Source organism: Pleurodeles waltl, chromosome 8 (assembly GCF_031143425.1).
Source record: "Pleurodeles waltl isolate 20211129_DDA chromosome 8, aPleWal1.hap1.20221129, whole genome shotgun sequence".
Classification (NCBI taxonomy): domain Eukaryota; kingdom Metazoa; phylum Chordata; class Amphibia; order Caudata; family Salamandridae; genus Pleurodeles; species Pleurodeles waltl.
In genome coordinates, this window is record NC_090447.1 from 61,148,812 (window position 1) to 61,163,644 (window position 14,833).

The window sequence follows — 14,833 nt, forward strand, 5'->3', positions numbered from 1 at the left end:
GGTGGTGTCTCTCTCTGGCCTTCGGTCATGAATTGTGGTTGTAGGGGTTTGTGGGTGATGTAGGTGTGTGTTTTATATTGTATTGGGTGTGTGGGAGTGGTGTGTGTATGTGTATCAGGTGTGTGTATTTCGAATTGTCCATTGTGGTGGTATTTTGGAGATGTGTGCGTATTTTGAGCGAGGTGGTGTGTACCGCCAATGGAATATCATGGTTGAAAGACCGCCACGTGGATTCGTGTGTCGTGATAGTGTGGCCGTTTTTCTGTTGGCGTGACGGTGGAGGTTTTGTTTTCGCCAGTTTATCACTGACCTTTGGTGTGGCGGACTTGTGTGGGTGTCTGAGTTTTGGCGGATTCCGAGATGTGGGTCGTAATAGCTGTGGCGGAATTCCGCTGCCGCAGCGGTGGGTTGGCGGTCTTCTGCACGGCGATAAGTGGCTATTACCGCCAATGTTGTAATTACCCCCTCAATCTGTTGTGTTTCATAGATTATACATCATGTTTTGACGTGGTAGATTAAGGGAGGCTGTGGAGGAAGTTAGCTAACATGGAATGTTCCAACAAGCCTATTAAGGGCTCTGGTACTGCTGCACACTGATACTTCAGTCAAAGTCAAAACTGATAATAGGGCCCACCTGTCACAATCAGTCACAACAACTCATGGCCTGACACAGGGATGTGTGCTGGCACCAACCTCATTAACCTCTAATAACAAATTAATGAGCTTGAGATAGTTAGATCCTATTTGAACTACTGCCTTATTTCTACTATTTGTTATATGGAGAAAACATTTGTCTACTGCAGCCTGAAAGGTGCACTTGCTCTTTTCATCTCCTCCGCTTCTCAGGTGCTGCTGCTTTAGTCTGACCTTGCCGATATAAACCTACTCTTGGTGACAAGGCAAAGTGTGCACATCTTCTACATGACACCGGAGATTCTCCGTGAGGCTGGAAGCATTATGAGGTTGTATTTTATTCCCTGCTTCCAGTTTGCAAATTTGTGTTAAACCAATGTACCTTCTCTCACTGTTTCGGAGAAAAGGTGTTCATCAGCTGGCTCCTGAACCAGAAAGCAATTTGGTATCACTGCTCCCTTCTAAAAACCTGAACATAAATGGGGTAAAGTGACCACTGCAGTACTTTATAAGGATATTGCAACCCCCTTAGGAGTCCTGTGACCATAAAAGAAAGAGGCCTAAGGTGATCTCTGAGGTGACTTGCAATAGCTTTTTAATGTACAGAGGGGGTACTTTATTCCTTATAATACATAGTCACACCATAACCCTTCCACACGTACCACTTATACCCTTAGTGTTGCTTTTTATTATGAAACAGATGGGTATTTGTAAACATGAAAGATAAAGTTAGAAATTCTAGTGCAGAATTAAACACACCTAAAAGCAATTAGAATGCACAGAAACATGCAGAGAGATTGTGTCTTTCCTGTTGCATGGAAAAAATGACTATGTTGCCTTCGTATTTCCTTTCTGCTTATTTCTAGTAAACTAGAAATAATAGAGCAGATAAAGGAAAAGTCGCACATTGTGATGTACCCTTTGTCACGGGCCGTGTTTGTTTCCTGGAGTCAAAATCAGAAGGGGCCCTCCATGTAATTTTTGACCCAGGCCCCAAAAATGGTTATGGCAGATCTATTGTAAATTAACCTGCAATGTAGCTGCATGAATAATTTTATCCTTTTTATTGAAAGCGAACAGTGAGTAGAAACATAAGCTTTGACTCGGTGTGGAGGCGTGCAACTGTCAGTCTTTTGTTCAGTGCTTAATTTGTACATGAAAACGTGCCGGTGCCAAAAGCCCTCCTCTTAAACACGCAGGTGCTGCATTTAAGTGTGCGCACACGGAATACTGAGGCAGCATAATCCTGAAGCCATCTCGGGCCTCCTCAATCCATGTACAGCCACTCCCTGCCCTCTCTGCTCACTCCTGCAGCTTTCTGCTTTCTCCCTGTGTGACGCTTTGTTGTTTTTCTCTTCCTCCGTCTTTCCCATATGTGTCTTTTGCTGTGGCAAATGCTTGAGGCAGAAGAATTAGCTCAGGCCCTCAAAAATAAGTGGCGGTGCTCTGCACCGGAAACAATAAGCACAAATTAAGCACTGCTTTTGTAAGAAGCAGTCAGAGCAAGGGGGTATGTAGCATGTGTTTAGTCCCCTATTGTCATGTTATTTGCTCCTCATAGCATCTGGATCATGCTGTAAAAGGCACATTTTGAAGTATTGATAAGGCTGCTAATGTGCATTTTCTTATTTTATGATGACACTTTATTCACTTGTGAGTGGTTACTAAAGATACACCTCAAACTGGGTGATGATTAGAACCGACACAAAAAGTTACCAGCAGCATCTATTAGACGCTCAGTTGGGAATACACAATTGCTCTGTATTTAACCCACTCAAAATCAGTTTTTACCAACTCTAGTTTCAATACGTCTTTGCCCTGATGAAGCAATAGCAACCCCAAAAAATGAGATAACATATTCAGAAAATATTCATTTCAATTAAATAATTCACATGGATGAAGTTAATCGGTGATTTGAATGCATTTTTTATAACACAGAATAAAAATGAATTATTTGATAATAATCAAGAATTAGTAGAGATCTGGGATGTAATTGGGCAGAGAAGCACATCAATATTGGCACTGGAAGGGCGCACTGAAATGACGTTACCTGGAGCTAGTTACACATGTACATCTTCCCATAAAATGCGCTGCCACTATGTGCTGTTTTTTAAGAGCCTAATTCCTATAAATGTTGTTCATATAACATAGGCGATGCAGTGATGATTGCTTCAATGCTTTATGAAACATACCCGTATATTTACTTGACCTTATTCATGTGTCACTGTCTTCCGGAAAGGTGTCAGTTGCATCCAAAGTTATTTCACGGTCTTTTTTGATGCATATGGGTTCCCACACAGCTTCCTTAATTTTATATTAACCTCTCGTTAAAGAAATCTAATTATTCAGATATGTGTCTAAATGTTTCCCAGAGTCTATTTACTAGTACAGGATGTGTGCCCTGTTTTAGATCATGTGAGCCTTGATTTATCCAATGCCAGCACCATGGTACCAATTTCCATCATTACAGCCTTCCGAGTAATTCCCCAGTCAAATGACTTAGTTATTGTGTAAATATTCTCACTAGTCGACCAGCCACATTCTACAAACTGACAGCACATATAATTATCTATGAAAAGCATCAAACAACTTGCTTGTTAGTACAACCCACAAACAGTGCCATATTATGATCTGTTTTGGAATCCTTGATAAAACATCAACTGCACCTAACTCTAACTTTTTAGTGAGTTGACTTCAATTAATCTATTTAGTTGAAAATAATATTGGCAACATTTCAGCAATGACATTGCATTTCTTGAAGTGGTGGTAGATGCCACAGACTCACATAATACTGCCACCTTGCACTGGGAGTTAACTTGCAGTGCTTTAAGGACATTTCAGTTTTTTCTCTCTACATTCATACCACGGTTTTCAATAAACCCTTCACTGCCAGGCCTTTTCCCCCTCCTGTTCTGAGCCTTTTTTTGGTCCTCATAACTTTTTGTTCACATAAGCTACCCACGCCAAAATTGCGTCCTTTTTTTCCAACATCCCAGGGATGCTAGAGGTACCCAGACGTTGTGGGTTCCCCTGAAGGAGACCAAGAAATTAGCCAAAATACATTGAAATTCTTTTTTTTTTTTTTTATTTGGAAAAAAAGGGCTGCAGAAGGCAGCTCGTGGTTTTTTCCCTGTAAATGGCATCAACAAAGGATTTGCGGTGGCAAGATCACCATCTTCCCAGCTTTCAGGAACAGACAGACTTGAATTGGAAAACCCAATTCTTCAATACAATTTTGACATTTTACTGAAACATACCCCATTTTTACTATTTTTTGTGCTTTCAGCCTCCTTCCAGTTAGTGACCAAAACGGGTAAGAAACCAATGCTGGATCCCAGGAAGCTAAACATTTCTGAAAAGTAGACAACATTCTGAATTCAGCAAGGGGTCATTTGTGTACATCCGACAAGTGTTTCCTACAGAAAATAACAGCTGAAATAAAAAAATATTAAAATTAAGGTAAAAAAAAAAAGCAATTGTTCTCCACGTTTTACTCTGTAACTTTTTTCTGCGATGTCAGATGTTTGAAAGCAATATACCGTTACGTCAGCTGGACTCTTCTGGTTGCAAGGATATATAGGGCTTGTAGGTTCATCAAGAACTCTAAGTACCCAGAGCCAATATATGAGCTGCACCTTGCAATGGGTTTTTATTCTATACCGGGTATACAGCAATTCATTTGCTGAAATATAAAAAGTGAAAAATAGGTATCAAGAAAACCTTTGTATTTCCAAAATGGCCAGAAGATAAGGTGTTGAGAAGCAATGGCTATTTACACATCTCTGAATTCTGGGGTGCCCATACTAGCATGTGAAGTACAGTGCATTTCTCAAATAGACGTCTTTTTTACACACTGACTTACATTTGGAAGGACAAAATGTAGAGAAAGACGAGGGGCAATAACACTTGTTTTGCTATTCTGTGTTCCCCCAAGTCTCCCGATAAAAATGGTACCTCACTGGTGTGGGTAGGCCTAGCGCCCATGAAAGGAAATGGCCCAAAACACAACGTGGACATATCACATTTTTTCACAGAAAACAGAGGTGTTTTTTACAAAGTGCCTACCTGTGAATTTTGGCCTCTAGCTCAGCCAGCACCTGGGGAAACCTAGCAAACCAGCTCATTTCTGAAAACTAGACACCAAGGGAAATCGAAGATGGGGTGACTTGTGGGGCTCTGACCAGGTTCTGTTACCCAGAATCCTTTGCAAACCTCAAAATGTGACCAAAAAAACACTTTTTCCTCTCATTTCGGTGACAGAAAGTTCTGGAATCTGAGAGGAACCACAAATTTCCTTCCACCCAGTGTTCCCCCAAGTCTCCCGATAAAAATGGTACCTCACAGGTGTGGGTAGGCCTAGCGCCCACAAAAGGAAATGGCCCAAAACACAACGTGGACACATCACATTTTTTCACAGAAAACAGAGGTGTTTTTTACAAAGTGCCTACCTGTGGATTTTGGCCTCTAGCTCAGCCAGCACCTGGGGAAACCTAGCAAACCAGCGCATTTTTGAAAACTAGACACCTAGGGAAATCCAAGATGGGGTGACTTGTGGGGCTCTGACCAGGTTCTGTTACCCAGAATCCTTTGGAAACCTCAAAATTTGACCAAAAAAACACTTTTTCCTCTCATTTCGGTGACAGAAAGTTCTGGAATCTAAGAGGAGCCACAAATTTCCTTCCACCCAGCGTTCCCCCAAGTCTCCCCATAAAAATGGTGCCTCACTTGTGTGGGTAGGCCTAGCACCCACGAAAGGAAATGGCCCAAAGCACAACGTGGACACATCACATTTTTTCACAGAAAACAGAGGTATTTTATGCAAAGTGCTTACCTGTGGATTTTGGCCTCTAGCTCAGCCGGCCCCAGGGTGGGCAGAAATGGCCTAAAATAAATGTGCCCCCCAACCACCCTGGGGAGCGACCCCCTGAGTGACATTGGTGCAAAAAAAAATGATCCCCAGTGCCTATTTGTTTCTGCCCCCCTTGGGTGCAGATTGACGTAAAATCGGCCGATTTGCCCCGAAGGGGGGCAGAAATGGTCTAAATACAATTTTCCCCCCAGGGGAGCGACCCTTGACTAATGGGTCGCTCCCCATCTCTAAAAAAACAAAAAAACACAAACAAAAAATTAGCCCTGTCCCGGGGGCAGATCGGCCTAATAACAATAGGCCGATCTGGAAATGGCCACAAATAAATTTGACCCCGACCCCCCACCCCCGGGGAGCGGCCCTTGCATGACGTTGGCGCAAAAAAAAAAAATCCCTGGTGCCTAGTGGTTTCGCCCCCCCCCTTGGGGGCAGATTGACCCAAAATCCACTGATCTGCCCCCAAGGGGAGCAGAAATGGCCTAAATACAATTTGCCCCTTCAGGGGAGCGACCCTTACCTAATGGGTCGCTCCCCACCTGTAAAACAACAACAACAAAAAAATCCCCAGTGCCTAGTGGTTTCTGCCCCCCATGGGGGCAGATCGGCCCAATGAAAATAGGCTGATCTGCCCCCCAGGGGGGCAGAAATGGCCTAAAATAAATTTGCCCCCAGGGGAACGACCCTTGCCTAAGGGGTCCTCCCCTTGAGTGAAATTCACAAAAAAAAAAAAACTCCCAAGTGTCTAGTGGTTTCTGTCCCCCTTGGGGGCAGATTGGCCTCATAAAAATAGGCCCATCTGCCCCCAAATGGGGGGGCAGAAATGGCCTAAATATAATTTGCCCCCTAGGGGAGCGACCCTTGCCTAAGGGGTCGCTCCCCACCTCAAAAATGCAAAAAAAAACAAAAACAAAACAAAACAAAAAAAATGATCCCTGGTGCCTAGAGGTTTCTGCCCCGCCTGGGGGCAGAAAAGGCCTTAAAAAAAAATGCCCCCCATGGGAGCGACCCTTGCCCAAGGGGTCGCTCCCTTATGCCAATTTCCTTATAAAATTAAAATCCCTGGTGCCTAGTGGGCGTTTTAGCAGCCGGATTGCTTGCAATCCGGCTGCTAAAATGCTGAGAGGGACTTCAAAGGGAAGGAAATTCCTTTCCTTCCCTTTGAAGCCTCTCCGGCCTCCTCCACGTGATCGGGAGAGAAATGCAAAGGGGTGCGATGGGAGTAGGCCTTTGTGACAATCAGCGTGCAATTGTGCGCTGACGTCACAGGGGGTCAGGGGGGAAGGGCTTCCCCTTCCATCCCTGCCTTGGGGGGTGGGAGGGAACCCCACAGAGGGAGAGCTAGCGCTCCCTCTGGACTCTGTGCCCAGGACGTAATGGTTACATCCTGGGCACACAAGCACTGTGGCTCAGGACGTAACCATTACGTCCTGGGCACAGAAGGGGTTCTCAGTCTTGAAAGATGGCCTAGAACTGGGAGGGTGCGTAGTGACTCTCCTCTGCTGGATTTATAAGTGGCACTAGGACTTCCTAGAGGAGGTCTCAGATGTCAGAGTGAGACAAGGTGGAATCATTATCTTGCTTAACACTCTAAGTGGAATGGGGGAACCCAGAAATGGACATAGTGGAAATACACTGATTTATAGTAGATTCCCTGCTACTGCTCAACTTAAATGAGGCCTTTAAACAATTGAGACAATGCACAAAGATTTCTATGCAGTAGCACCACAAAAGTAAGTCACAGATACACATATATTAATCTTTGTGAATCATACCCCAAATACTTGTTGAAGACACGGTACTTTCCAGCTCTTGAAATCCAAATCCATGTACATCTCATTATTGAAATCAGTATTTGTTTTTGCTTTCTCCATAAAAGACAGTGGGCCTCATTACAACCCTGGCGGTCACCGACCACCAGGGTTAAAGTGGCGTTCGTACCGCCAACAGGCTGGTGGTACGAATTGTCAGATTATGACCGCGGCAGTACCGCCGAGTCACACCAATGGGACCGGCGGTTTACCGCCATGGATGTCCCAGTGGTCAGAATCCGCCCTAGGGATTTTGACTCCCCTTCCCGCCAACCTGTCTAAGGTGGTAGACACCACCATGGAAAGGCTGGCGGTAAGGGGAGTTCCTGGGGGCCCCTGCACTGCCCATGCACTTGGCGTGGGCAGTGCAGGGGCCCCCAGGCACAGCCCTGTCACGATTTTCACTATCTGCCTGGCAGACACTGAAAAGCGCGACGGGTGCTGCTGCACCCGCCGCACCGCCACATTGCCCCCAGATCCATTAGGAGCCGGCTGCAATGTTACAGCCGACATCCCCGCTGGGCCGGCGGGCGGAAACTCTGTTTCTGCCTGCCAGCCCAGTGGGGAGGTCCAAATGCGGCCTGCGGGTTTCCGGCCGCATGGACGTCCGACTGGCGGTTCAGCCTTGGCAGTCAGCATCGTCTGACCGCCAAAGTTGAAATGAGGGTCATTGTTTAGGTGCATGTTTACCAAGCAGTGACAAATGGAGAAATGTGGGCAGCACAATTATTGTGAAGGCGATTTTCATTACATCATTTAAGGTTCTTTTTCACTCACATTTTTAGGTTACACACTAATGTATGTATAATATTGCTGGTGTTCCATATTTCCAGTAAAGCTCTTAGCTATTATAGATGTTTTAAATTACCTGCTGTTTTGCCAAGGCCATTTTCATTCTTCTTCTATTTTGCCCACAACCTTTTAAGAATGGACTTGCGGATCTGTGTTGTTTTCATGCTGTAAACTATTGGATTCAGTGCAGGTGGTATGACAAGGAAGACCCCACCCATCATGACAAGAAGAAGAGGTGATTCCTTCTGCCCATACCTGTGAGCTAATGTGAGACCAATCAGAGGGATATAAAATAGAAGAACAACACATAGGTGGCTCACACAAGTGTTCAGTCCCTTCAAGATTTCTGCTTGCCTTGCTCTGCTTTGGAGAGTCTTTAGAATCATCACATAAGAAAGAAGAATAAAAAGTGAGTCTAGAGGGTATGTGGAGAGTACTACAACCATGCCATATTTATTGTTGATGGTGGTATCTGCACAAGCGAGCTTCATCACATCTGGGTGGTAGCAGAAGGCATGGGAGAGAGCATCATTGCCACAGTAGGGAAGCCTGTTTAGCAAAAATGGTGTGGGTAACATGAGGAGTACCCCTCTGATTACAGCAACCAGCCCAATTTTTGAAATGATTGGGTGCAATATTGAGTTATATCTCAGAGGGTTACATATAGCAACATAGCGGTCAAATGCCATGGCCACTAAAATGGCAGATTCCATAGCACACAGTGTCTGTATACAGAACAGCTGAGTGAAACAAGCATATATGTGTATTCTTCTGTAGTCAAACCAGAACACGCTGAGTACTGTGGGTAAAGTAGAAAGAGCCAGGCTCAGATCTGTGGCTGCAAGCATAGACAGTAATAAGTACATGGGTTCTTTGAGATTGTTGTCCATTCTTATGATGAGCAGAATTGAGCTATTTCCCATAATAGACAGAAGATACACAAGGCACAGTGCAAGAGAAATGTAATTCTTTGCAGCATCTGCTCCTGGAAAGCCCATCAGAAGAAAGGATGTAAGATCAATACTGCTTTTGTTGACAGACGACATGATGGCCTTGGTTACAAATGAAGAATGATCTATGATTTAAAGTGTTCAAAAGTATAGTTAGTCAAAGAAATCTGTAGTTTCTATCAGTAGATAAATTCATTAACAATGCAAAGACAATGTGTTTGAACCAGGAATTCTCAGGAACATCCAATACATGCCAGATTTTAGGTTGATCAATGACTGTGTATTTTAGCTCAAGCTACATTCATTATATGCAAATATGTCTAATGTGAATATCCTGAAAATCTGGTATGTATTTAACCACTTTTGGAACTTCTAGGTCCTCACCTCTTCCAGAACGTGTGCATTATGTCTATTTTAGTTTTTTTTACACAAGTGGTATCATCAGCAAAGATTTATATGGGAATGTAGACAGCCTATTTCAAACAGTCACAGATGTTAGAACCATTACATAAGGAATAAGCTGATGACAGAACCTAACATTATCAGTTTGCCATTTTAAATACATTTTGACAAATAGTCTGAATCTGTCATGCTCTTGGAATCAGAGTGTCCTTATCAATACTGTAATTTTTGAAAAGATAGAGGGGATAACATAAAAACAAACAGATGAACAGACGGACAGATAAACAGGTCAATAGATAGAAATGTTTACATTTTATTTCACACCTGGTTTTATCCAGACATCAGTGACAAGTGGCCGAGCAGATGTTATACATTGCAAAAACAATGAATTTACGGGCACATTATTTTTGGACAAAAATGTGGTGTTAAAAGGCCAAAAACACCACACACACATTTACAAAGTGGCGCAATGCATGCATTGCACTACTTTGTAACCCTTTGCGCTACATTATGCCTGTGCCAGGCATAATGTATGCAAAGGGGTTGTTGCACCGTTAGGGTGGCCAAAAAAAGGCACAAGGAAATCTAAGTGATTTCTTCAGCACTTTTAACGCTGGCTCAGAGCAAGCATGTAAAGGAGGCTTCCATTGGTTACAATGGGCCTGTGGGTGCTTTGCAGGATAGCGCCAAAAAATTTTATGCCAATTTCTGCAAAGCACCAGACTAGCATAACATTTTTTGATGCTAGTCCCCTAGCTAGTGCCATAGTGAGCTGTATTTTAAATACAACACATACATGGTGGCATTGTGGGGGTGCTAACGGGCACAAGAAAACTGGCGTTGCACTGTGTGCAGCGCCACTTTTCTTAAATATGCCCCTTAATATTAATAACGTGCAGAATCAGCACGTAGGACTCAAAAGAAAAATGAGTGCTTTAAGCTGCAAAGGAGAAAAATTACATATAAGATAGCCACAGTTACAAGTATTTAGATTGAATAGCTGAAGCTGCATTTATTTTTTACTGACAACCTACCTAGTACAAGAATGTGAAATGTAATGTTTCATGACCTTGAAATAGACATTTGTTTCAGTAAAATGTATTAACTTGAGTAAACCGTTGACATATAAGCTTAAAAATGTTTCTGATTAAACAAAAAGTATTGTAGAACAATGAATAATGACCTTGTATATTAGTGAGGTAATATAGAAGCTTAAATATGAAATGCAAACTCCTGAAGAAATTGAATGGTGACAGCTAGATGCAAATGTATGCAGTGTATTGGAAAAGAATGTTTATCTTCCTAACAGACAATAAAAGCTTTTGATAAAATGAACAAGAGTAGATATTTAGAAGATTAGACGTGTGCTCATAGTCAAAATGTATTTTTCTGAAAAAATTATTGAAACATCCAACGTGAAAAATACGGGTACAATGATAAGAGATGATTGTGGTTACTTAATGTTCCCACTTGCAGTATAGCATCCTAGAAAAGAGATGATATAGTATTACATTTCCAAAAACAGTTATAAACTAATTGGATGACTGAAAACCGAAAAAGAAACATGTTGCAAAAGCTTAAAATTGTACTGTGTATAAAAGTGTGTGTTCCTAGAGTAGATGAAATCACCCACACTCACTCAATGTCACTTTCCCTGCCCAAGCCTATACTTCCCAGGCTGACACTCTACTAACCATTCTCAAAACTGTCTTTATGAAGCGTTCTGCTTTGATCCACACTGATATTTCAACTTGAAGTTTTATTCTTAGATCTCTTTTTATAGAAGTCTTTATGACACACTTTCCCATTGCTCATTCCCTTTTAACCATCCTTTATACTTAGAAAAGGGTTTCTTCAATTATGGAATGTGCTTTATGCATTTGCTTATGAAATATTGATTGCTTTCTTTGTTTAATGATTATCTGATGTATATTGATGAAATTAATATTGACAGTAAAGATGAGCATATAAAGAGACTTATCCATAAAGCTTTACAATGTTCATCAAATTCTCATTATTGCCTAAGAATAAGATTGATAACTGTGATGATTAACTAATATACAGTTTCTGGCTATCTCATCTAACATCAAAGATCCACTTGGCATAGCAGCTGATTTGTCGCCTGAGGAGTTCGGTAAACTTTCTTGTAAACTGGTAATTGTAAAACGATGTCCCAGAGCTAAGAAAAAAATATATAAACCAAACCTCTCAACCAAACAATAGGATTTGTTACTATTAGCACACAGAGATTAGTGATTTTAAGGAACCAACCTTCATGACTGGAATGGAGTCTAGGTTATAGGACATCATTGAATACTTGATGGAAACTCTTAATAATTCCGGCAAAGAGGTCGCCGCGTAGGCTCCGGCCACCCTGTCGGGAGTTTGGCGGATGGGCTGTCCCATCCGCCAAACTCAAAATAGGGCCCTATGTCTTAAATGTTCCAGTGACCTCCAACATACCTAAGAAGTTTATATTGAGATGATAGAAGAGACGATAGGGAAAAGTTACAGAAGGGTTCCAAGTTTATATTTTATTTGGAATGATTGAAACCAGAATAATGTGTTGGTAGATTCGGCCATCATTTTCTCCATCTACATCAATTAATATGTTGTTGCCACTAAAGCGTTACTGGTAGTAGCAGCCAATGTTTATTACCTAAGATCGTGAATACCATGCCATAACAAACCTATCACCTCTAATCAATAGGTTATCTTCACGGTCAAGCTCCCCACTAATCATGTAAACAGCTTCTAATGTTAGATCAGTTGTCTTCAGGCCAGTTCTCTAAAACATAATCTACTATTTTTTTCAAATTATTGTCCTGTTTCAAGAATTCAAGCCATTCCATCTCATAAATATCCAATGCTACCATGTCTAGGACATTGTCAACTACAGCTACCATTCACCCACCTGCTTTGTTTTCCACGACTGAGCCATACATAGGGAACATTGAGGCTGCTTTTACTTCTACAATTGGTCATAATAGTAAAGGGTGGTGGAGACGTGTCATGCGAGAAGTGTCAACACTTAATGTCCTGCTCCTTGCCAGCTGCCTTCTCTGACTGGGCTGCGGAGTTCCTTGTAAAGGCCCGGTTCTGGGATGCAGTGACAGTAAGCTGTTACCAATGATTGGTTGTACCTTGACAAAACTCATGTCTCTAGTCAGGCAGTACTGAGTAGGTTATTTGACATTTCCACAAAGTAAGGGTAAAGAAAAGGCACTATGTGGGAACTGTCCTCCAGCCCAAATAACATTTTGACACAGTGTGCTGAACTCTTTGGAAAAGGAAGGAAACATACCATCAGCTCTAGGGTCAGACAGTGTTCTCTTTTTAGCAAACTTCTTAAATTATTTAACAGACAGGAAAGTTTGATGTGGTAGAAGAAGATGGAAGCACATCTTGTGAAAGGTAGACTCATATTTGCACCCGCTTTGAAACACCACCATACAACAAAAATACTATAGGAGGTACATCCTTCTCTGTTCAAACGGCAAAACTATGGAATTCATTACACCCAAATGAGATGAGATGCATGGATAACTACCTTGTCTTCAGAAGACTACTCAAGAGTTGCCTCTTCCCTTCATAACCACCATATCCGAACAGCAATGGACTGCATATGCCTGTGTGGGTAAACTTTTATATTCTGATTATATGTATATATCTAGGTATGTGTATTTCTTTAAGAAAAATGTATGATTACAATTTCATAATAATAAAATATGTACATACTCTTTCCTGTTTAACAAATGTATATTTACTCACGGTTAAATGCATGCATGTGTGTGTGTGTGTGTGTGTGTGTGTGCATATATGTACACACAAGTATGTATACAATGGATGTGTATATGTCTATGTATAGATATAGATATAGATAGATATATATATATATATGTATGTGTATATTATTCTATGCTTGACATTTTCATAGGTCATTGTATAATTCCTAGATAAATTGTTAGATTAGATACTTGTGAATCCTTACTTTCATTTTAGCTATCACAATGAACAAATGTTATCCTTAACGTTTATTCAGCAAGACTTCGCTGTGGCGAATGATAAACTAATGCTAGAAAAGTACACAAATAAATGAACCTCAATATTGCTAATCTTGAAACTCTGTGCTTATAAAACACACCTTTAAATCTCAAAATATTATGTCCATTATTATATTCCTTACACATATATTCCCTTTCTGTGTATTCACGTATCTATTTCCTTTTTACTTTAGTCCTACTGTACAAGAGGAAAAAAAAGATATTAAAAATAGTCATTAAAAACAAATTCTCTCTCGTAAGCTTTACTCTGTCTCCCCATCACCTCTTTACCTCTATCAATCGTTCCTTCATCCCTACTCTCTGACTCATCCCAAACCCATTCTACTACTATGATCTCCAAAATAACCCTGCCTAAGCTCTTCCCTCCTCTACTGCTCCTGACTTACCCAAAGTCTCAGTTTACTACTATAATCTCCCAAACAACCCTACTATATTCTCCCTGACTTATCTCACTTTTGACTGACCCAAACCCCCTTCTAATACTATGATCTCCCTAACCCCTTTCTACATACTCTCCCCTCCTCCATCTCTCCTTTACTCATCCCAAGCCTCATCCTATTACTATAAACTCCTAATTAACACTTCTGGTTTCTTCACTTCTCCATCACCCCATTATACTATTCAAACCTACTAACAAACTCAAATATCCTTCTGCTTAAATCAACTCATGCTGAAGCTAATATTATATTCATATTTCCCTACACTAATCCATCATTAATCCTTTAGGGAGTAGTGCAGTACTCTCTGGAAAGCACTTCAACGCCCCGACAAGGGCATTAAGAGCTATTTAAATACAATTACAATTAATTAAGCAATAATGTCATTAAAAAGGTCCCCTGGGCCCCCTGGCCCCTCCTCTTCTATCCATTCTCTAAGTTTGTGGCACACTTACAGTCTGTGTTACTGCCATCATTGTGATGCTGCACTTTGACTTCTGGCTATGTTCTAAGTGTCATGCCACCTTTCACAGATATGTTGTGTAAAGTATAGCAGCCACCAATCATAGCACAAATAATTCTTCATAAATACCGCAGTCTACCCTAAGGCAGGTTTGGACACATGAATCTCGATTTGAAAATGACAAACACATCTCTCTGATCCTACAAGTCTTTCTGTGCGTATCATTGAATGCTTCCTCTGCAACAGTCATAGAAGGAGTGAATGGTGTCACCAGGCAAGGTATCAATGTGTTTCTTTCTTCACCTGCATTGACAATTTAAGTTCACATTACCCATGTTGCAAATGAAAAGGCACGTGCCTAGTCTTCTGTAGCCATGTATATCATTACTACATATGAGTACGCTATCTCAGTACATG

General features: G+C 41.5%; 1 protein-coding gene across 1 annotated transcript; it reads right to left on the minus strand.

Annotated features, from left to right (window-relative positions):
• Positions 1 to 8,210: 8,210 nt before the first annotated feature.
• LOC138249434 (olfactory receptor 51G2-like) lies at positions 8,211 to 9,146 on the minus strand. Its single transcript, XM_069203392.1, has one exon. The coding sequence runs from the start codon at positions 9,144 to 9,146 to the stop codon at positions 8,211 to 8,213; it is 936 nt and encodes a 311-aa protein (XP_069059493.1).
• Between the last annotated feature and the right edge of the window lie 5,687 nt (positions 9,147 to 14,833).